Source organism: Prionailurus viverrinus, chromosome B2, assembly GCF_022837055.1.
Source record: "Prionailurus viverrinus isolate Anna chromosome B2, UM_Priviv_1.0, whole genome shotgun sequence".
NCBI classification, from domain to species: domain Eukaryota; kingdom Metazoa; phylum Chordata; class Mammalia; order Carnivora; family Felidae; genus Prionailurus; species Prionailurus viverrinus.
In genome coordinates this window covers 107,385,290-107,409,299 of record NC_062565.1, presented here as the reverse complement: position 1 = coordinate 107,409,299, position 24,010 = coordinate 107,385,290, and the positions used below count along the sequence as shown (strand labels likewise).

At 38.7% G+C, this 24,010-nt stretch overlaps 1 protein-coding gene across 2 annotated transcripts in view; it reads left to right on the top strand.

Annotated features, from left to right (window-relative positions):
* The first annotated feature begins 8,472 nt into the window (after positions 1-8,472).
* Positions 8,473-24,010, top strand: part of CEP85L (centrosomal protein 85 like) — a 168,073-nt gene continuing 152,535 nt past the window's right edge. The window contains exon 1 of one of the 2 annotated variants that reach the window (XM_047858481.1): positions 8,473-8,682. In XM_047858481.1, the coding sequence (XP_047714437.1) occupies positions 8,610-8,682 (73 nt within the window). In that variant the 5' untranslated portion in view covers positions 8,473-8,609. The remainder of the gene's footprint in view (positions 8,683-24,010) is intronic. The other variant, XM_047858480.1, reaches the window with a different exon arrangement.

The following is a 24,010-nucleotide window of genomic DNA, read 5'->3' as shown; positions in this document are numbered from 1 at the left end:
TTCAGGCAATCGCTGTGCAGAATTCTCTGGATAATGACTTTCTCTCTTTTTTCCCCCAATGCTGATCAAATGCGTCCAACTCCTGCCCCTCTTTAGTGTCTCTATAGGTCCCTCCTGCTGAGATCATATGTTTTTTTTTTAGATTATGAAAATAAATGCTAACTGCTATCTCTATCTTTTGGTCCCAGTTGAAGACAGTTATTCTTCAGTGATCTTTCATGGAATAAATAACTTGCCTAAATTTTCTAAGGCTAAGTTTGCTCCATAACTTCATCAGGAAATTATCTTTAATGAAAAAAAAAAAAAAGAACCTAGTTAATTAATATGAAGACAAAGTAATGTAAAAATTTGTATAATAACCCAATTAGGAAAATGTCATATAATTTCATATATATAACTTATATAGATGCATATGTATGTATATGTATATGTAATTTATTTTGTCATCATTTATAGTACATGTATGAAGACTGAATTTAATTGTAGTTCCTTTGTTCATTGTTAATTCTTCTTATATTCTCTGTGAGCACTTATGATAATGAATGTGTTTGATATTCAGGTGGCTTTTCTGTGATTTCATTTTGCAGTTCAGTAATTGGAGATTCAAGGTTCATTAAAGACAGAAGTCTCAATTACTGTAATGAAAGTATAAATTAGTTATTCTGCTAGGTTTTAAAAAACTTGTAAGTCTTTCTGTGTTGTAAGAAAAGTCTGTGAAATGTTATTCTTTCCATATTCAGTTTTAGATAGTTAAAAATGTTAAAAATGGATTCCCTGAACATAACATCGTGAAAATATTAGAAATGTTTAAGAAATACCTTGTTTGTGGCTCAAAGTAGAGAAAAAAAAGGCCATTTTTAATTAATTAATTTTAATTTAGTTCAGATATGTTCAAATATAAGGTGATCTCCTTTTTCCAGATGCATTTTCAAAAATGGGTTGAAAATGGGACAACTTGATATGCTAAAATTTTGAGATATAAGTGAAACAGATAAGTAGCCACACAATGTTAGTTTATTTATATATATTTAACATATTAATTCAAATATGTTGCTTTTTTCCACTATCATATTTAACATATATTTACAACCACTACAATGTAATAATTGTTTCACTACATTTTATTTTATTTATTATTATTTTTTATGTTTATTTACTTTTTGAGAGACACAGAGCATGAGCGGGGGAGGGGCAGAGAGAGAGCAAGACACAGAATCGGAAGCAAGCTCCAGGCTCTGAGTTGTCAGTACAGAGCCCAATGTGGGGCTTGAGTTTACAAACTGAGATCATGACCTGAGCTGAAGTCAGATGCTTATCTGACTGAGCCACCCAGGCGCCCCTGTTTCACTACATTTTAAAGTGATCTTTAAAAGTTCACTTATCTTTTTTTTTAAAAAATACAGATTCCAAATTTTGCAGATTGAATTTAAGTCAGGCTAAATGACTTCTTCAATCAATATGTTGTTGGTCAAAATAATTAAGAGAGTAACCCATAATATGAGAGGCTGTAAGCACTGGAGTACAGAGTGATTCCACCTTTCCTTAGAGATAATTTGGGTTAGAAAAACCTCAGACAACACTTACCTTATTGATATATATATATATATGTTCACACAATAGAAATTTTAAAAGCTATAAAAGTTTATAGTGAAGTAAGCCAATCTTTCACACATGTCCCTAGTTTTCCCTACCCTACTTAGGTACTCAACAAATATTTACTAAATGAGTAAGTCATGATTATTTTTATACTATCTTCTTTCTGTTTTTGAAAATATGTATTATTTTTATAATCAGAAAAAAAGGTAAGAAATCAGTTTCTCCATAAACCTGAAAATTGCAGCTAGACTTGTGTTTTGTTTTCTGAACATAATACTTGTTAAAATTCCAAACCTCCATTGAAATTTTAGCAAAAAGTTCTGATCCTTAAATCAGTCCAGATCATTCTAGGAATTGTTTTAGTGCTGTTAACTCTACAATTTTTGAGATCACTGTTTTCTTCTATTGTATGAGCAATATGGAGAAAATTCTTTGGATGAAAACTTACCAAAGTTAACAGAGTTATTGAATTGAATTCTCTTCTACTACCTAGAAGAAAGAAAGCTACTATGAAAACCATGTTCACCTTTGAAAATTATTTGAGCCGCAAAGTTGCAACCAATTAATGACTCTTAATTAGCTAAAAGCCTGTTAATCTCAGTGAACACGGCAAATTTCACGCATTTGTTGTTTGCTCCTGAAGTACCTTGGATAGTGGCAAATCTTTCTCATTGGGGCAGCAATTGCCAGGACCCCAGCCCAATTGGGCCTACTCAGAACTTTCTCTTAGGAGTCTGTGTGCCCAAGTGGCATTCTGAGTCCACATAAACCTGTTGTTCCTCTAGGGGCGCCTGGATGGCTCAGCTGGTTAAGCATCTGACTTGGGCTTGGGTCATGATCTCATGGTTCCTTGGATTCTGTGTCTCCCTCTCGCTCTCTGCCCCTCCCCGCCTTTGACCCCAACTTGTGCTGATGCTTTCTCTGAAAAATGAATAAACATTTAAAAAAACCCCGAAACTGTCATTCCTCTTGATCCTGCCTTCCTCTGCTATTCAAAATGTAAGGTGCTTGCGTATCTATACTATTGTATAGTTTCAGTCCACGTTGCTATGTGCTGCCTTCCTGGTAACCCATCCTTTGTTTTCTGTCCTTGGAAACATTTTCATCGTGCTTTACAGAACCCCCACCTTACTATTTAAAATGAACAAATCCAACTCCCTTATATCTTCAAAGATTGTTACAGTTGTGTTCTCCGGGAAGCAGATGTTAAAATGGAGTTAGGAGTGCAAGAGGTTTATTGGAAGGTAACACCTGTGAAAGATGCAATAGGATTGCAAAGACTCAGACCCTAGTGCAGATCTGGCCAGGTCACAGTCAACCCAATAGAGAGCTAGAAAACAAAAACTGATGATTACAAGGGTTCTGCATTGGAAAGAATGGCAGGCCCCCATGTCTCTGCCATGTTCAGTCACAGGCTGGGGCGATCCAGGAAAAGTGTGGCCTCCACTCAAAAGCTGAGGCAGATCCCTCCCTCAGGTGCTAACTGCTGGAAACTGTCAGCCAACTGCATTCCTTGTGGCTGAACATCAAAGTCTTTCCTGAAGGGAGATCAGAGACAGACATGCAACTCCAATGCTGCCTCATAGATTAATTCCTCCACTGCCCCACTTCTGAAATCTTAAGCCCCACGACATTCTCCCCACTTACCCTAATGCCCCATCTTTCCACCCTTCACTCCCTTATTGTCATTGTATTTGCTTTGCGATTTCATGGGAATCTTCCACTCCCTTATTCCTTCAACCTTCTGTCAATGTTTCAGCTGTCTCTTGATTTCACTGTTTTCCCCAGATAGGATAGACCCAGATTCCCATCACTTCACTCATTCTCCAGCCAGTATCCTTGAATTTTTTGCCCCCTTTCCATAAGTGCCCACATCACAAAATCCTGTTATACTATCTGCCTTCTTTATTCCTATACTCAAACTGCTGGGTGCAGCTAAAGAAAATCATACAACATCCCAGATTAATGTCACATGGTTTCCAATCTTAGCTGAACCCTAAACATTATACAGAAATCCTATAATTAGGCACTTCCTTCTCACATGGCATCTGAAGAAAAATCTTATAATTTGTTTTGCAACATATTAAAGAGCATGATGGGAAAAGCATGGGCTTTGGGATCATACGGATTAGATCTGAATCCTAGCTCTTTACTGCCTGTATGACCTTACTTCTCTGGGTCTTTTTCTCCCAATCTTTAAAATGGAGCTAATATTGACTATTAATGACAGGTTGTTTTATTCATTTATTTAAAAAATTTTAATTCCAGTGTAACTAACATACAGTATTATATTAGTTTCAGGTGTACAATATTATGACTCAGCAATTCTATGCATTACTCAGTGTTCATTGTCATAAGTGTACTCTTAATCCCTTTCATCTATTTCACCCATCCCCCACCAACCTCCCCTCTGGTAACCACCAGTTTGTTCTCTATATTAAGTGTCAGTTTTTGGTCTGTCTCTTCTATCTTTTGTTCATCTTTAAAAAAAATTATTTTTTATTTTTGTTTTGATGACAGATGGTTGTGAGGATTACATAAAACATTTAACTGGTTTAGTAAGAGGTCTCAAATCACTTAAATATATATATTCTAAAGTCCCACTACTGTTACCAACTGTACTTTATTGAAAACCCACTTTTCCACTGAATTTATCTCAATCCAATCCATAATGTTTTGGCCACTTTAAGTTATTAAAATAGTTCTCTTCTCCACTAGTGCAGGTTAGATGGGAGACTCTGTGTGTGTGTGTGTGTGTGTGTGTGTGTGTGTGTGTTTAGTGAAGGCATGAGCTGCTTTCTTGGACTGCACACTTTACTCCATGCACTTACCTTTCTGATGTCTAAATAGGAAGACAGGGAAGAACTTGTCTTTTTATACATTGTCAAAGTTGCTGTCCTCCTTCACTGTAAATGACCTTGTATCTTTACACATGTATGAAGTGCCATTCACAAATATGTCAGTCCTAAGCAGTTTCAGTAAACATTGATGGTACTGTGGAACACTTAAATTTGTCTTTTGTTTAAATTCCATCCCTCTCAGCCTTGCCTCCCACTCAAAGGACTGCTCCATGATTTAGTGGTCCATTTCTTACCTACTTTCTCATTGGCCATTGCAGCCCAACTTTGGAGCCAAAGATACAGGTGGGATTCATTTTCTGTATCTCCCAGGAATCATGGAGTTGAGATTAGGTATCCTTACCTTCTTGGCCTGGCCACATCACAGATGAGGAAAGTGAGGTACAGACAGATTGAATAACCTTTATGTCTTCTATTTACCTTTCTATAGTTGAATGTATCTGCTAGGACTATAAATAAGATTTTCCAAATCCATTGTTAAAAGAACGAGTTTCTTAGTTTTCTTTTTTTCATTATTATAAATGATTATTTGAGATTACAACCACCCATAATAAATTCAGTAACTTGTCATTTTTGTGACCTGGAAGAGGTTATATATCACGGTCCTTGTAACACTCTTGGTACACCAGAATTATCTGTTCCTTGGAATTTTTTAGTCTTCATCCACAAATCTGTCCCTCTAAAGTGGCAATTGTTCTTTAGGAGCTATTTAAATTGTTATCAGATGGTTTAATTTTTCTATATTTTGTTGGTTTTGATATTTTATGTTTCTATAAACATTAACTTCTCTTGAAGTTTCCTCATATTATGCACAAGATAGATTATCTTCTCATTTTAAAATATCAGTTTTATCCTTTGTTACATCACTCTTCAATTCTCTGGTTGTTGTTTGCCCAATATGATGAATTGATGTGAGAAAAATACATGTAATATAGTTTAACTTAATCAGACCAGAGATTCATATCCAAATAATATTTTTAAAGTTTATTTATTTTGAGAGAGAGAGAGAGCAGGGGAGGGTCAGAAAGAGAGGGAGAGAGAATCCCAAGCAGGGTGTGTCCTCTCCACACAGAGCCTGACAGGTGGTGGCTTGATCTCATAAACCATGAAATCATGACCTGAGTTGAAATCAAGAATCGAATGCTTAACTGACTGAGCTACCCAGGCGCTCTTCCAAAAGATTTACAAATGCAACATTTATTTTTGTTTTTAAATAATGTCTTTTTTTGAATACAGTATTTCATTTTATTTATTTATTTTTTAAAATTTTATTTTTAAAAATAATCTCTACACCCAACATGGGGCTTGAACTCAGAACCTCGAGATCGAGAGTCACGTGCTCCACCAACCGAGCCAGCCAGGTGCTCCTTGAATACAGTATTTTAAATGAAAAGTTTAATATAGTTTGATATTAAATATGGTGTTGTTTTGTACTATTTTACTCTTTTGTGATCTGGTTTATATTTTTTAAAAGTCCCCTCCCAAGATATTAAGTATCTAAATTTCACCTAAGCACATGTATTTGTATACACACACACAAACATACACAGTCACTATTTTCATTATTTGCTTTTATTATCTCTGCTTACAAGAACAATTACTGAAATACTTAAGTTCAGGAATACTTAAGTTCAGTCTTTGCTTATAAGATTTTCCTTATAGTTTTTTTTTCATACTATCATAACAAACCAAAAATATGCCAGTTTACCACATCAGGCTTGGTAATGGTTAAGTAGTTCTTAGGCTTTCAAACCTTTGCTATGATAAATTTTAATCATTCAGAGAAACATGGATACTGGGTGTAATATGGATATAGGGGAATCTGAGTTCAGATTCTGAGAATACTCACAATCTATATGATTAAAAAAATGGTTGGTTACAGTTTACTTCACATACAGAATATTCTCACTTAGTATTTAGGTTATTTTAATTGCATTAGATCTGTATCCTTTCAAGTTTAATTAGTAGGAACACAAAATTTTTTATCTTTGGTGCCAACTGCCAAAGTAACATGTTTTTACTATTTCCTCTTACTCTGTAATAGGCATTTAAAATATTTTATAGGCTCAGCTTCAGATGTTCTTTTGCATGTGTAGTGGCACACCCTTCACATTGGTAAAAAACATGTAGAAAACTTGAGCAAGTGATTTTTTTTCCCTAAAATACTACTTAGAATTGAATGCAAGTTGGCAGTTTTTGGAATAACAAACAAACAAAAACATATTTTAAACTCACAAAAGACCAAGATTTATCTGTAATTCATACATTTCTTAGAACTGTATCAAAAAAAGTTTGGTGTTTAACAAATACTGTACCTAATATGAGACTATGGTAACTATAAATCATGAGAAAAAGGATACTGTGATATAGTGCTATAGCTTCCGACAATTCTTTTTGGAATTTATTATCATTAATTGTTAGGCTTCATTCTGAACCTCAGCTGTTCAAGTTCCTAAACTTGAATGCCTAAACTATTCAAATGAGCTCATGCACATTTAAATCAGGAAAAGCAGCCAATCATATCCTTCTTTCATATTTCTGTCACTTTCTATCCTCAGAACAAAGTGACTCTTGGGCCGCCTGCTCATGATTTGGAGAAATAGTGGAACTCTACTGGAGGGAGACGAAATTTAAAACTGCAATGAAATAAAGTACAACACAGATGTAGTAAGTAATAAACTACACAAGTAAATGTAATTTAACCTCTAAAAGTTTTAAGCAGTATTTCCCAACTCCAAAGTCTTTAAGTAGAAATAAGAGGCCTTTATTACTAACAAACTTCTAAAACAAACAAACAAAAGGCATCACTGGACTCAAAGTCTTGTTAAGGGTAGGGACTTCCTTTTCAGTTTGTCTCTGATTTACGAGCCAGGGGTAGAACCCACTTTCTTCTACAGTGCTCTACCAATATTTATTAAATGAACTGTTTTGTATCTAAATATTGGAAGGATCCTAATACTGCCAATGAAAAGTAAGATATAAGAAAAGGCTGGTGGACCCTTTTATGCTTCCTTCCAGAATACTTACTTGCTCCTGTACTCCAGGTTTAGATGAAGGGTGGGAACTGACCAAATGTAGGAAGAACAAGAAGGTGTAGGGTGTAAGGAAGTTACTCCCATTACAGACTTTGGTACCATTTTGATTCCTCTCTGGTTGCTTATCTGAATTCCTGGGCTACTAGATTAAAATTTACAGCTCCTCTCTGAACCCTCTGGTCTTTTTCCTTTCTGCTTTTTCCTGTGCACATTCTTGTATAGTAGGTATTTTGCTTCCCTCTCCCCCCTGACCCCCCCCCCCCCCCGCCACTGAATTTACGAGTTCAGGAAAACGACTTCTTTTCTGTCCCACAAAGCGATTTATAAACGATGTTTCTGGAATGTATGATGACTTTAATCCCAATCCCAAATAAGACTGGCAGTCCCTCAACCCCTCTCAGAAGAGCCTCTTAGCTCCAGTAGTTATGCAGCGAAGACAGGTTTTCCTCTTCTTTTCCAGAGAGGTGCCCCGGAGGGCTTGAGGGATTACCCAAGCGAGGGCGGTACCGAAAGATACCGCTCCGGGCCACATTCTATTCATCCTCTTTTCTCGTCTGACCGAGCGCAAGGATGGGGAGGGAGGGATGCAGCTGGTGCTTCGAGTCTACCCACCAGTCTCGAAAGTAAGCGAACCGGCGTAAGGGTATCCAGCGGCACCGGCCCGCAGTTCCCGCCCCGCGCCGCGCACGCGTTATGTAAGCGCCCGAGGCCCCGCCCCTGGCAGGCCCCGCCCCCACCCTGCCCGGCTCCGACTCCGGCTCTGCCGGCGGAGGGGGCGGAGAGAAGCCGCAGCTGCAACTTCGCCTGGAGGCTCTGATCCTAGCCTGGGCTCAGCCGGGGACCCAGCCGCCGTCACTGCGGAGCCGCCCGCTTCCTCGGCCCGGGCCTCAGCGCAGCGGGCTCGGCCATGGCAGCCGCCGCCGCCGGCGCCGCGGCGAATCTGGCCCCTGCGCTCGCCGCCAGTCGCTGAGCAGCCGTTAACCAGACCGCCCGCCCGCCCTCCTGCTGGTGCCTCCGCGGCCCCAGGTTCCGCACAAGTTTCCGCCGCCGAAGAAGCAGGAGGCGAAGGCGGGGGAGGACGGACTAGGGGAGTCGTACGCCCCCGGCCCTCCCGCCCGCTATGTGGGGGCGCTTCCTGGCCCCGGAGGCCGGCGGCCGGGACAGCCCCGGCGGAGCCCGCAGTCTCCCGGCGGGTAAGTAACGGGACAGTCCCTCCCCCGCGGCTGGTGTGGGGGTCGCGGCCGACCGCGACGCCTGGGACCCTGCCGCCGTTCCCTTCCCTTCTCAGGCCTGCCTTCTCCCCCCCACCCCGCCCCAGGCCGCCTCCCCGACGCCGCCGCGCGCCCGCCCGCCCCGTTTCCTCCCGGCTGCCGACACCCCGGCACCGCGGGCTGACATCTGGCGGGCCGCGTCCCCGGTCCCGTCCGCCCCTGCATCGCGCGGCCGGGCGTCCAGCCCGCTCCTCCCCGGGCCGCAGCCCCGGCGCCCCAACTTCAAGCTCGCCAGGGCCTCCTCTGGTTGCGCTTTGTTGTCCGGCCTCCTCCCTTTTCCCTCGTGGGGTGTGTGGCCGACGTGGATAACGGGGCTCACGGGGACCCGAGCGGGAAGGTCGCTGCGACCGTGCTGCGGCGGCGGCTTGGGGCGCGCCTGGGAGGGCCGGGGTCTGCTGCGCCCACGCCCGCAGCTGCTACTTGGGGCGTTTTGGGGCGGGAGGAGGTTGCTGGTGATGCCATCTCCTCCATAAGTGATCCCCGAGGGGACTTCAGCCCCTCAGTGAAACCTGGTCACCTCCCCGCAGCTCTCTCTGGCGTCAGGGGAGGACACGTCCTGCATGAGCCAATCGATCTCTGAGCGGCGGGGGTGTTAATGCGTTTGCCTCTCCCTGGCCCCTTCAGGGAAAATTTGGAGATTGCCGCCTTCACTGTGTGAAGGGAGCGGTTTGTGTCGGACCTCCATTTCATGCCTGCATCGCTCAGAAGTTGTGTGGGAGCCACCAGATTGGGATAAATCCTCCCCTAATTTGGGATGAAAAAGATAAGGCTTAAAGAAAAAAAAAAAGACTTGGGTTGCCTGTGACAAGTTGTCTGACCCTGACGATTCCCCAAGACACTTTAATTGGATCTTGAACCCTTTGAGAAGCTGAAAGTTATATAGGCCTTTTATCCAGAAAAAAATTGCCATATGTACAGACGTAAAATTTTTTCCTCCAATTTTAGGTGGTTCTCGAACTCCTAAGTAACCTTGTTCCACAAAATGTTTTGAGTTCCACTTGTAACTGACATTTTTGTATACATTTTTAAAGCTATTTGCAAAACAACAACCGTAGAAGCAGCATGTGGAAGTGAGAATTTTTTTTCTGGTAGCATTTTCTGCTCTTTAAAGTATACCAGGCACAGTTGCTATTAAAATTTCAAATAATGTAATTCTATGATAGTTTAGAAATTTGTGATGTGTTTTTCTTTTTTAGACATATAATGTTACTAGTTATTGGGGGACTGTAATTGACAAGTAGGAATTGTATATATACTTAAGGTGTCCAACTTGATGTTTTGATGTATGTATATGTATGCATTGTGAAATGATTTCCACAATCAAGCTATTTAACATATTCATCACCTCATAGAGTTACAATATTTGTGTGTGTGTGGTGAGAACACTTAAGATTTATCCTCTTAGCAAATCTCAAGCATATTGCACGGTATCAAGTGTAGTCACCATACTGTACTTTATTTGAGACATGTAAATTTTTAAATCCAGAGTTAAATTTAAAATCATTCTCTTAAATTTGGATCCGCAACACTTGTAGCAATAATGGAACTTAATGTAGGCATGGATTTAGTTAAAAAAATGTAAGTGGGAATTATCTTCTCTAAGATGTATACTATTTATCCTAATAAGGGGAGAGTGCAGTTGAGAGGTTTCCGATGCTTACTGACTACTAGAAATACTACAGTCACAGTTAACTTCAGTAAGCCAGAAGACAACTTCATTATCCCTAGGGATTGGAGGGAGTGGTTTCAATTTATCTGTACCTGTCAAGAGCCATCTGTAGTGTCTTTGTAACCTAACCTCTTGAAAGAGATTTGTAATAATAACATGTTTGGAGATATAATGTCACCCAAGCATTGTATCCATTTTTCCATTGTTTTCCATGAGGAAGAAAACCTCATAGTGAGCAGAAGTTAAGCAGCTGAAGGAAGGACTTTGAGGTTGTATTGCAGGCCCTAGACCTTTGCTGTAACAAAGAATATAGTGGAAGGAGATAATTTATAAACAGTACCCAGGTTGAAGGAATTTGGACAGGATATCTTTACAAAGCATATATATTTTTTTTTAACATTTATTTATTTTTGGGACAGAGAGAGACAGAGCATGAACGGGGGAGGGGCAGAGAGAGAGGGAGACACAGAATCGGAAGCAGGCTCCAGGCTCCGAGCCATCAGCCCAGAGCCTGACGCGGGGCTCGAACTCACGGACTGCGAGATCGTGACCTGGCTGAAGTCGGACGCTTAACCGACTGCGCCACCCAGGCGCCCCTACAAAGCATATATTTTATCGTATTTTAAAGTGATAAGCCATTGGTAAGTCAGGACATGCCTTTCCAATAAATTTTTTTTTTCAGCGATATGCCGAGAGTGAATTACTTTTACAGTAATAGTGATGTACTTTTTGCTATGCTTCTTTATTCTTTTTTTTAAAAAAGTGTTTTTTAATGTTCATCTATTTTTGAGAGAGAGGGAAAGAGAGCAGGAGAGGGGCAGAAGGAGAGGGAGACACAGAATCTGAAGCAGGCAACAGGCTCTGAGCTGTCAGCACAGATCCCGACTCGGGGCTCAACCCATGAACCGTGAGATCATGACCTGAGCTGGTCAGACACTTAACTGCCTGAGCCACCCCGGTGCCCCAATGCTTTATTCTTGAGCAAATAAGTCTTTAAAATTATTTTTTAGTTAATTTTATAAAGTTATACCTTAGATGAAAAACTTACATGTAGTTTCTTTTACAAACGAACAGATGGTGAAGGTCAAGATAATGACCTCTGAGATGCTTTATGCAGGAATTTCTTTTCCTTTCTGAGAATTTGAAGAAAATTTATATTTTTGAAATAATGTTCAGTATATCTTTTGACCACCTTGAGCAATTTTAGAATTTTGTGAAAACAAAGAGTTGTTTTCTGATTGTATTTGTCAGCAATCATTTTATTCCTGAAGGCCAATACGAAACCAGGGATAAATAAATAATTTCTGGTATTGAAATGAATTTACTACTTCATTATGTGGGTTAATTCTAGGTATCCTAAAACTGATTTGTTTATAGAAATATGTAACTGGACTAAAGAGAAAATCAGTGGTAATGTAGAATCAGCTGAAAATATTGAAGGTAACATTTTTTTTTAAGGTAATGGTAGTAAAATCAAATAGGAACAATAACAAGTGTGGTTTGGAGAATACTGAACTTTTGACCTTTGCTTTGGGATTTAATTTTGTTGTGGTACCTACGGTTTTTCAGCTTTATAGAGTAAACGTTTATAAATGTAAATAATATGAACATGTTCATATATTTCCATACAAAGAACACCCCCCTTTCCCCCTTTTGTGTTGGCAAGTATGGTTAGATGGCTAATTTTATTTTGAGAGAAAGCACAAGTTCGGGAGGGGTGGGGGGGGGGGCGGAGAGAGAATCCCAAGCAGGCTACACACTGTCTGTGGAGACTCTGATGCCAGGCTTAGACTCCCCGTGAGATCATGACCTGAGCCGAAGTTGGACGCTTAACTGAGCCACCCAGTTGCCCGTTGAAAGCTAATTTTAAATAGAAGAAGTGATATGTCTTTATGTATTTGATTGAATGCATTTGAGAATACCTTGCTGTTCAAAATGTATAATCAGAGGGAGAGGGAAAGGGAGAGAGACTCTTAAGCGGGCTCCGTGCCCTTCCTGGAGCCCAAAGCAGGGCTCCATCTCACAACAGGAAGATCATGGCCTGAGCCTAAATTAAGTCTGACACTTAACCAACTAAGCCATCCAGGTGCCCCTTTCTTTCCTTTATGTTTTAAAAATCTAGTATGATATAGTGGTATTTTGAGTACTTTTGCCTAGTTATACCAAATTTGATTCATTTTATGAATTATACTTTAAAAATATTAATATATTCAACCCTTACAACATTTGGGGGCAGGATATGATAGTTTTAAAGTATGCTAAAATATGAAAACATGAGATCTGGAGAAATGTCAGTGCCTTGAGCTTGAAATCTTCTTCCTAGTTGATGCATTGCCATAAGGTGTTTAGTGATGTCATAATGATAGTAGTGATAACTGGTATGCTTACACCAGATACTGAGGTATTGTTCTGTGGTTCTGAATTAGATGGATCTAAAAGTACTGTGGTAACAATGAAACGTAACTCTTTTGCCTGAACTCATTTGGACATGTTCTATTATAATAGGCTTTGAGGGGTGAGGGGCGAATCTTAATTTTAGTAATGACTGTGGTGAAATGAACTTGATTAGTAATTGGAACTTGATCATTTCTTGGCTTGAATGGAGCTGGTAAATTAATCTGAGGCCAGGGAATAAATGGTGAGTTGACAACCACTATTGTCATGTTGTGAATATTTTTGCATGTTGAGAACAGAAAAATTTTAGAGTCATGATTTTTCTGACTGGATGAAATGTTTGTATGCATATTCTGAGAAAATGGTGATGACGTGAAGAGTCCTAGATAGTATTTTACTGAGTGATGGCTTAATTAGTGGGAACTAATGTGTAAAATGTGCATTAAAAAATGAAGAATGTCAGCATCTAGATAACTTCCAAAGCTGCAGTGAGATACTAATTATTATTACTACCTTAAGCATGTTCATATTTTACACTGCCAAAATAATATTCTGAAAAGTAGAATTTATCATATAAAGTATTCATTTTAAGAATGGAAATGATCGGGGTGCCTGGGTGGCTCAGTCCCTTGAGCGTCTGACTTCAGCTCAGGTCTTGATCACTCTGAGTTTGAGCCCCGCATCAGACTCTGTGCTGACAGCTGGGAGCCTAGAACCTGCTTCGGATTCTGTGTCTCCCTCTCTTTCTGCCCCTCCCCCACTAACACTGTCTCTCTCCCTCTCTGTCGCTCTCTCTCAAAAATAAACATTAAAAAATTTAAAAAAAAGAATGGAAATGGTCAACATAAAAAGAACATCAAATAGCTTTTCATACTAATATCTTACTTCTACTTTCTATTTTTCTTTAATTATAAAAATCCATTGTTATTACCTAGTATAGTGGTTGGCACATAATACGTACTTGGCAAATGTTTGTGAGTCATTCTTTCAATAAATATTGTGTAATAGGCATTGTACTAGTCTGTAGCAATACATCACTGAACAAGAAAGATAAGGTCCCAGCTCTCAGGGAGCTTACATTCTAGTGGGGACGAAGCTGTCTGTAAGTAAACCAACAACAAGAGAGTTCACCTGGTAAGTACCGTGAAAACAGGGAAACTGGGTGAGATGGCAAAGGTTGAGTAGAGCTGCTTTGGATCGGCTGGTCAGGGAAGGCCTTTCTAAGGAGGTAACGTTGAGCTGAGGCCAGAACGATAAGGAGCCAGACGTGAGGGGAGGAGTGTTCAGGCACAGGGCACAGACACAGCTCCAAGGTAGAAATGAGTTTGGGGAGTCTGAAGAATATCAAGAGCCAGTGAATCTGGAGCATGGAGATCAGGAATGTGAGGTGAGGGAGCCCAGATAATGTAAGGCATTGTAGGAAGTTTGGGTTCTGTTCCGTGTGAGGGGAATCTAGATATAAAAAGGGTAGGAGAGATGACCGTTCATTTATTCATTCACTGGGGAGTGCCTACTTTGAGGCAGATACTCTTCTAGCATTGGGGAAACAGAGTAGACATTCTCTGTCCTTGGTGTTTATGGATCACTCCTGGCTGTTCTGTGGGGAAAAATTCTGGAGGGTTGGGGGAAAGAAGAGCAGTAGGGAAGCCAGTTAATAGCATACTGCAGTTAATAGGTTACGTACAATAGATGGTGTGGGATCACAGTGGTAAGATTGGATTTGGGGAGAAGAGAATGGGTTTGGAATATACTTGAGAAAGCTGGGAGGATTTACCAATGGTTTGGTGATGACAAAGCAGGGAATCAGGAGTCATAAATGATATCTTAGTTTTGGTTTCAGAAATTTTGTTTGGTGGTGCTATTTCCTGAGGTGAGGGGAAGAGAGAGGAAGGCAAATAAAATCAAGAGTTCTTGTTTTGGCCACATACTTTTTTAGAGGTTGCAGGCACCATGTTGAGTCAAGCTCAGTGGAGAGATGGGAGAGGTGGAGGTAGGCATTTTGAGAGATGTCTGTGTATAAATGGTGTTTAAAGGTGTTCACATGGAGCGAATATAGAGAATACAGCAGAGGATCAAGCTCTGGGGCATTTAATGTTTCCTGTCAGGGAGAGGAAGAGGAACAATCCAAAGAAACTGAGAGGGAGCAGCCGGTGAGTTAGGAATAAAACCACAGAGTGTGATATTCTAGAAGAGAGGAGGCTGAGGGGAGGAGTAATCACTAAAGTCTTGTGGTTCCAAGAGGTCATATAAAATCAGTCAGAATAGATCAGTGGCCCTGGCCAGTTTCCATGAGAGACTGTTAAAAATTTAAAAATTGGCCAGGATTAGAGATCTAATCCATTCAATTCTTTTTTTTCTTTTTTTCTTTTTAATGTTTATTTTTGAGAGAAAGAAAGAGTGAGCCTGCAGAGGGGCAGAGAGTGGGAGACAGGAACCCGAGCTGGCTTTGCACTGACAGCAAGAAAACCCAACGCGGGGTGCGAACTCACAAAGCAAGAGATCTTGATCTGAGCCCGAATTTACGAACTGAGAGATTATGACCTGAGCTGAAGTCGGACACCCAACCTACTGAGACACCCAGGCGCCCCTCCACTCAATTCTTTATTGCATGGAGATTGATACATAAGTGCTAAATAAAAGCTTGAATTGCTTTCTCCTTACTACTTCTCAAGCTAGGGTGACCGATGGTCTGGGTTTGCCTGGGACGTTCAGTTTCAAGACTAGGGGAGGGGAAGTGTCTCCTGGGATGCCTTACATTGAACAGTGGCTAAACCTTGACTCAAGGACATCTCAAATAGTGTAAGTGTTCTTCCCACCAGAGTAGATTTTCTGTCAGGGGACCAGTCTTTGGTATTTAGTTTTATTTCATGCTTTGGCCTGAGAATCTGCCTCAAAATAGTAACTCTCTATTTTTGTTTCTTCTGTGATAAATGGTTTTAAGACTTCATTACATGGTGCTAAAATAATTGAAGTCATTGATAAGATTTTAAATTACTTTAAAGAATGAGTTTAAGATCAGGACCTTTGTTCTATACCTTTTCTGTGTAGTAGATGTCTAGTGAATAAGTTTGATTGCTTTATTGATGCTACTTTTCATTACTAAAATTCAGAGTTAGAGATGAACTGTAGTTCTTAGTTATCCTGCCGGAGAATGGGATGAAATATTTGGACTAAATTTGGTGTAAAGTTCAAAGTTTTCTACAAGGTGGTTACGTTGTAGACAGATTGTGTGTTTTTTGACTGTAAGAAATATATGTTGCCTTCCCATGACATTACAGAAGCTTTTTTGAAGCTTTCTGAGTAGTACTGAGCATTACATCTTATTTTAGGAATGATGTACTGAAAACTTTGACTAGCAATTAAGTTCTTTAATTTTGGGGGAGATATGTATTAATTTTCTCAAAACTTTTATTTGATATGTTTTAAAACTAAAGTTTTGTTTCAGTTTTGGCACTTAAATGTGTTGTGTGTGGCACTTAGGTTCCTAAGTATGAGTAAACAAAAGGCTAATTGAGAAATAACTAGCCTACTCAGCTTTCTTTGGAGGTTAATGGCTACATAAATTAAAAGTAGCACTTATTAGGTCTGACAGTTTAGGAAAATTTATTTTGATTGGGATTTTTATTTTCTCCTGGATGTTGTTGATCCTTCTAAGTTTTGGCATAATTTGCTACCATGGAGAATATTTTTTCTAGTGGTACTATGAAATAGTTACAGTGAGAGACAAAGGTGGGCCTCTGGAATACTGCTTGGTATACTTTTTCCACATTTGTAGTGGTTTTATTAAAAACTTCATTTTTTACCAGTGTGTAAACTGAAACAAAGGCTTATGAGAGATTAAATTAAATGTGGTCCTCATTCCAGATGGCTGCCAATATACTTTTTTTGGAATACAGCATTTCAAGTAACCAGAAGATAAACTAGGACTTCCACCTGTTTACATATTGACATCAACATGCATGTAATTTTTGTCATAGGAGGAGATAGACTTGTCTGTGTTGTTTGCTGCCCTAACCCTCTTGAATTCCTTGCTTTGTATAATGAGTAGTTGGCATATATTTATTGGTTTGAATTCATATTTTTGTGTGAAAGGCAAACCACTTATTTATCTGGTGTCTTCTTAACTGAGGTAATTTTAATCTCAGCCTGAACCAGTGAAAACTCTTCCTTGTTATGGTAGAATTGAGAATAAGGAAATTTCAGAATTACATTGAAGGAATGTAGTCTTATACCTTTTGCGGTAATGTGTTTAAAATTATTCATAGTAGTTAATGAACTTCCCTATTTATGTTTAAGAAAACAAAGAATACTAGTTTTTGATTACTTAAAATTCAGTTTTAATTTACATTCCCACCAACAGTGCACAAGGGTTCCCTTTTCTCCACATCCTTGCAATATTTGTTATTTCTTGTCTTTTTGATAATAGCCATTCTAATGGGTGTGAGGTAGTATCTCATTATGCTTTTGATTTTCATTTTCCTAATGGTTAGTGATGTTGATGTTGACACATTTTCATGTACCTGTAGGCCGTTTTTATATCTTTTTTTGGAAGAATACCTATTCAGGTCCTCAGCCCATTTAAAAAATCTGATTTGTTGTTATTGCTGTTGCTGTTGAGTTTTATGAGTTTCTTATATATTTTGGATATTAACTCCCTATCAGATACATAGTTTGGAAATACTTTTTCCCCGTTCTATATGTTGCCTTTTCATTTTGTTGATAGTTTCCTTTGCTGCATAGAAGCTTTTTAGTTTAATGTAGTCCCACTTGTTTATTTTTGCTTATGTTGCCTTTGCTTTTGGTGTCCAATCCCCCCCCAAAAAACATTGTCAAGATTGATGTCAGGGAGTTTACCCTCCATTTTCTTCTAGGAGTTTCATGGTTTTGGGTCTTGTGTTCAAGTTTTTAACCCATTTTGAGTTGATCTTTCTGTATGGTATGAAGATAGGGGCTGTTTTATTTTTTGGCATGTGGCTGCCCAGTTTTCTCAGCATCATGTATTGAAAGAGATCATCATTTTCCCATTGTATATTTTTGGCTCCTTTGTAGTAAATTAATATATCCTATATGTGTGGGCTTGTGTCTGGGCCCTTTTTTTTTTTATGTTTATTTATTTATTTTTGAGAGAGAGAGAGTGAGCAGGGGAGGGGCAGAGAGAGAGGGAGAGAGAGAATCCGAAGCAGGCTCCATAGTCTCAGCACAGAGCCCGAAGCGGGGCTCGAACTCAAGAACTGTGAGATGATGACCTGAGCCGAAACCAGGAGTTGGACACTTAACTGACTGAGCCATCCAGGTGCCCCTAATTCTGGGCCCTTTATTTTGTTCCATTGATTTGTGTGTTTGTTTTTATGCCTGGCACTTTAGAAACAATATTTTTTCATATTTATTCAATTATCACAAAAACCCTGTAAGAGAGGTACTCTAATTTGTTTTCTCTTTTTACATGTGAAGAAACAGAGGTACAGTTTAGGTAAGTGACTTACTCAAGGTCTCACTGCTAATAAGAGGTGGAATAGAGCTTGAGTCCAGGCAGCCTGGTTTCACAGTCCATTCTTTACCACTAAGCTACACTGTTATTTCTGTAATAAAAGAAAAAAATTAGGACTATTAGAGTCAGTTACCCTAGAGACAAACAGTACTCAGATGGACTGGAGGATGGCAATGAAGAACATAAATATTGTTATTTTAAGTGTCCTTCATTTTAGCTAGATATTCTCCAGTGTAGTTTGAGGGTTTTTTCTCAGTGTGTATGTGTGGTTACTATTAATGTGAATGCTTTTTTATGTTTTAATGTTCTTTTTAATTTTTTGTGACTTGTGTTTTTTGGCCCTAGGAGGTTGTTTTCTCATATTTATTAGGCATTTTAGCCATCATCCCCTCAAACCACTTATAATTATTGTTTTTTTTAGCTGTTTCGGAAAATATTTACTGATCTTTAGGAACTTAAATGCAAACTAGCTCAAGGGATAGTTAAAAATCTGGATTTTAAAATAGACAACAAGCCTCCCCACCCCTATTTAATCCTTTTTCTAAAAGGAAGAATATTTTTTAGATCTAATTATAATGTTTCCAGAATTTTAATTTTATACCATGAACATTTATTTGGTACCTAGTAGTAATAATGACTTAAGTTTATTGAGACCCTGCCTGGCCCTAGAGCTCTGTGTTAGAGACTAAAAAAAAAAACAAAACAAAAAAAAAAACAAAGGTGTCTTTCACTGTTCGTAGTTTGCTGAGGGAGAAGAAAGTCCTACACAAATGGGTTAATATAATTTAGTAAATCCCGTTCTGGAATTTTGAGTGATATATTGGGAGAGCACAAAGTAGTAGTTATTGAATGCCACTGAATACCTCTTGGAGGAATCAGAAGACCGAACAAGATTCTGAACTGGGACTTTTAAAGAAGGTAGAGAAGAAAAGAGCATGGAGTTGTTAAAGAACCTCGACTGTCTGGAGGCAGTGATTAAGTGTTGTGTGGCTAGAGAGTGTTTGTAGGGCAGCTGGCATAAGGGAGGTAGGGGTTGCAAAGGATTAGAAAATGGGGCTGTAATTGGTGAAGAAGTTTGCCAAACTTAAGTAGTTTGCAGGAAGGAACCTACAGATGTATATAAGCAAGAGAATGACAAATGTACTTCATTCTCAGAAGAGAACTCTGGTAGTAGGGTCGAGATAGCTTGGGTGGAATTACTTGCAGCAGTCCAGCCAAAATATATGATCTGTGACGGTGGACATCTAATTCAGTTTAGTATTTTCAAAATGGACTGAACAGTTTTAGAAACTGATTACTCTTAAGTGTTTAATGAATAGCTTTTTTGTTGTGTTCTCTGGATTTATTCCTTTTTAACTTAGTTGTATGTTGATTTCTACTGATAGTATTGGGGCAGTTGAAGGCCACTTTGTGTAAAAGTACTTTGTACTTGTTAACATTTCAGAGGTGTTAAAAGGTGAGACATGTGTATCTTATGTCATACAAGGGTAAGTGTGCTTTGATATTTTCTGTTTTGTTTTATTTTATGTAAAATGGTTGGTCTCAATCCACTGATAACCTGCATTTTGAGAAACACTGCAGTTTGTGTTCATGATTTGTATTCAGCTTTTTATGTAAAAATAAATATGCTTTGTCAGTGGTGTTATTTTTATTTTCTTCTGACTTAGAGTTGTCATTAAAAAAATTAAGTAAGAGGCACCTGGGTGGCTCAGTTGGTTGAGTTTCTGACTCTTACTTTTGGCTCAGCTTATGTTCCCAAGGTCGTGGGATCAAGCCCTGCATTTGGCTCTGTGCTGAGCGTTGGAGTCTGCTTTCGATTCCCGCCCCCCCACCCCCGTCTCCCTCTGCCCCTCTCTGCCACTCACACGCTTTCTCTCTCTAAATTAAAAAAAAATTCAGTAAGATTGGTCGTTATTCTAAATGCAGAAAATTATAGGTATATCAACATTTGTGGAAGACTTGATACTGTATGCATTTTTGCTTCCAATTAAAAAAGTGCTTCAGAGAGAAAATGTAACAATAGGTTACCTCTTCATTTGATGCTAACCTTCTTACATTTCCAGTGTGATAAATATTAATAATTTTAAGTAACTTTTTCCCGGGCATTCAGTATTCTATTTAAAAGAATTGAAATTCATGTTAAAAAATTTAAAATACCATTTCCAAAGAGAAGTTCCAGCGTACGAAGGTACTTCTGTCTTTGTTCTGGAGAAAACTGATTTTACAGTCAGTTATTCAATTGCTTTAATATGATAGGACCTAGGTAAGACTTTATTGTCAGAGATCCCTGAGCCTGATTGTAATTTTTTTTTTAAAAGTCCATAGCATGTACCTAGAAATTGAGTAGTTCCCATTTCAGTAGCAGAGTTTTACAACTATAGTGTAAGATAGTTTTCCTTATTATATCCCCTGGTAAGTATATTTCCCTTCTAGTGCTTAACTACTTTGTGCTTCTGGATTGACTTGAATAGAGACAAGACATGGCATTCTCCTCAGAATGAATGAATTCAATCTAAATTAAAGATTAGAATGTTGTTTTATTCATGACATTTGTTAATTATTTTCAGTGTTCTAGGCATATAATATAAATTTTTTTTTTTAAAAGAAGTACAGTTGAACCTTGAACAATGCAGGAGTTAGGGGCACCAGTCCCCTGTGCACTTGAAAATCTGTGTAAATCTTTTGACTCTCAAAAACTTAACTACAATAGCTTGCTGTTGACTGGGAAGCTTTACTGATAGCATAAACAGCTGATTAACACATATTTTATATGTTATATGTATTATATACTGTATTTTTACAATAAAGTAAGGTAAAGAAAGCATTATTAAAATCATAAGAGAAAATACATTTGCAGTACTACACTATGTTTGCCAGTACCATAAGTTTATATCATCTGTGTATAAGATGAATTGTCAGTATCTATATCAGTATTGTCTTAAATGGTACAAGTCTGTGTAGGTGTTGTATGTGTTAACTAACACTAGACACCAAAAATGAAAAGATAACCTGAAAAACACATTCATATATTACAGGTATACACAACAAGTCATGCATTGAAAGTGAAGAAGCAGTAATATGATTGTCCCACAGTAGCCTAGCCTATGCACTAATGAATGAGTCATTGTAACATTTTAATGGCATACAGAATTATAGTCATATTCATAATATATTATTGGAAACTGTTAGATTTTTAAAAAACACTTATGTGTGGTAGGCTGATAGCAGTTTTTTTCAATGACGAGAGAGAGGGGCATACTATATGGTAATGTAATTCTTTGAAAGCAAAGTTATAAAACAGTAAGAAAACCAACACATTATTAATTTTGTATTAAATATTACTCATTTTATGCCTATGTGAAGATAGGCTATCCACTACCATACAGGTTTTGCGCAGGATATTGTACATGGTGAATACTTAGGTGGTGATGATGATGATGGCATAAAAACATGTCACACAGTTCTTGCCTTACAGTTACTGGATTTTCATGCAAAGACATACATACAACAGGTAAATTTTTTAACTGTATGGCATGATGATTATTTCTATTCATTAAGTGGAAGTGGATCATCATAAAGGTCTTCATCTGTGTTGTGTTTCATGTTGAATAGGGAGGAGGAGGAAAAAAAGGAGGGTCTTGCTTTCTCAGGAGTAGTAGAGGTGGAGGAGGTGAAAGGGAAGACAGTAGAGGCAAGCAAACTCGGTATCACTTTACATAAATACATCATAATTTTGGTCTGACTTTTTCGCTTTCTCAAAAATGTTTCTATACAGTACAAGTGACTTTTCTACCATTTGCCTTAGTTTTAGTGCTTGTATCATGGAAAGGCCATGTTGTAAAAGAAGTCAAAGCAATCTTGAGTAATCAGAACCGTTCTGCCAGATTGTTTAATGTCAGTTTGTTTTCTGACAATGCTTCTATGTCGTCTTTTTCGTTGTCTGGCATTGGTTTAGAAGCACTCATCTCTATCAAACCATCTTCTGTTAATTTCTCTGTTGTGGTATCTGTTTGCTTTTGAATTTCCTCAAGACCCGTATCTTGAAAGCCTTAATTTCCCACCTATTTTGCCATATCCACATCTGTTTCGCGATTCCTTTGACTGGCTCTGTCGTTAATCCTGTGAAGTTATGTGTAACATCTTGACACTGTTTTCTCCAGCAGGAATTTATTGTTTCAGGGTCGATGGCTTTCACAGCTTTTTCTGTAACGATGTTGGTATCTTAAATGGTGTAATCCTTCCAGACTTTTATGATATCCTCTCTTTTGGGGTTCTCTTCCATAATGTTTTCAATGCTTTCCATAGGGAACCATGCAAAATGAATCTTAAAGGTCCTTATGACCTCTTGATCTAGAGGCTGAATTAGAGACCTTGTATTAGGGACAGGTAAGCCACTTTGATATCTTTGGTGTTCAACTCATAAGGTTCTAGGTGGTCAGGGGCATTGTCCAATACCAAAAGGGCTTTGAAAAGCAATCCCTTACTGGCAAGGTACTTCCTGACTTCAGGGACAAAGCATCAGTGGAACCAGTCTAGAAAAAGCGTTCTTGTTCAGCCTGTTCTACAACCAAAAGTCTGGCTGCTGATGGTTACCTTTTTCCTTCAAGGCCTGGGGGTTAGCAGCTTTACAGACAAGGACAGTCCTGATCATACACCTGACTGCATTTGCACAAAACAATAGAGTCAGCCTATCCCTTCCTGCATTAAATTTGGTGCTCGTTCCTCTTCCTTACTAATAAATATCCTTTGTGGAAATTTTTTTCCAGAGTAGGATATATTTGTCTGCCGTTCAGGCAGATATCCTTTCTCGTCAGTGATTTTTGTAATGGTGTTTGGGAGCTCCTCTGCTGCCTCTTGGTCTCAGAAGCCGCTTCTCCTGTTATCTTGACATTTTTAAAGCCAAACTTCTTTCTCAAATTATCAAACCATCCTGTACTGGTATTAAATTCTTCAGTTTTATATCCTTCACCTTCCTTTGCCTTAAGTTGTCATGTACTGTAATGAGACTTTGCTTTTTCTAAAATCAATCTAGAGTCTATAGGTAGGCCATTCTTATGGCAGTTTTGCACCCACCTACAAGCTGTATTTTCAAATCAAGAAAAAAAAATTTCATAAAGTTTCCCATATTTTTGCTCTCCTGCTGGTGTAGCTGCAGCAACAGCTTCGCAAATTTCCTTTTCTTTCTTTCTTTCTTTCTTTCTTTCTTTCTTTCTTCCTTTTAACAATGGTCTTGATATTGGATTCATTTATCTAGAAATAGAAAGCAACTATATGTACTCAAACGGGAGTACATATCAAGCATTCACCTTTTTCTTTCTAATGTCCTGACTTTTCTGCTTCTTGGGAGCATTTCTAGCATCACCAGTGATACTTCATATGGGTCCCATGGCGTTGAAAGTTTATGTTATTGCACAAAACATGAACTATGAAAACTATGTGAGATCCATGAGACATCAGTTTATTGTGCTACACATACTAGAGATGATTACCTTCACGTGGCTTTTTAAATGGATGCTCGCAACACGTGAGTTCACTGCAATAGCAACAAGAAGTGGCTGTAAAATCATTACAGCAGTATACTGTGTACTACAGTTAATTTTATGCAGTTATGATTTATTATTACATCTTTGCATTTATTTACATTTCTCTTTGAATGGCACCATGTATGGTGTGGAAGTGTTTATGTAAGTTTTGATAAA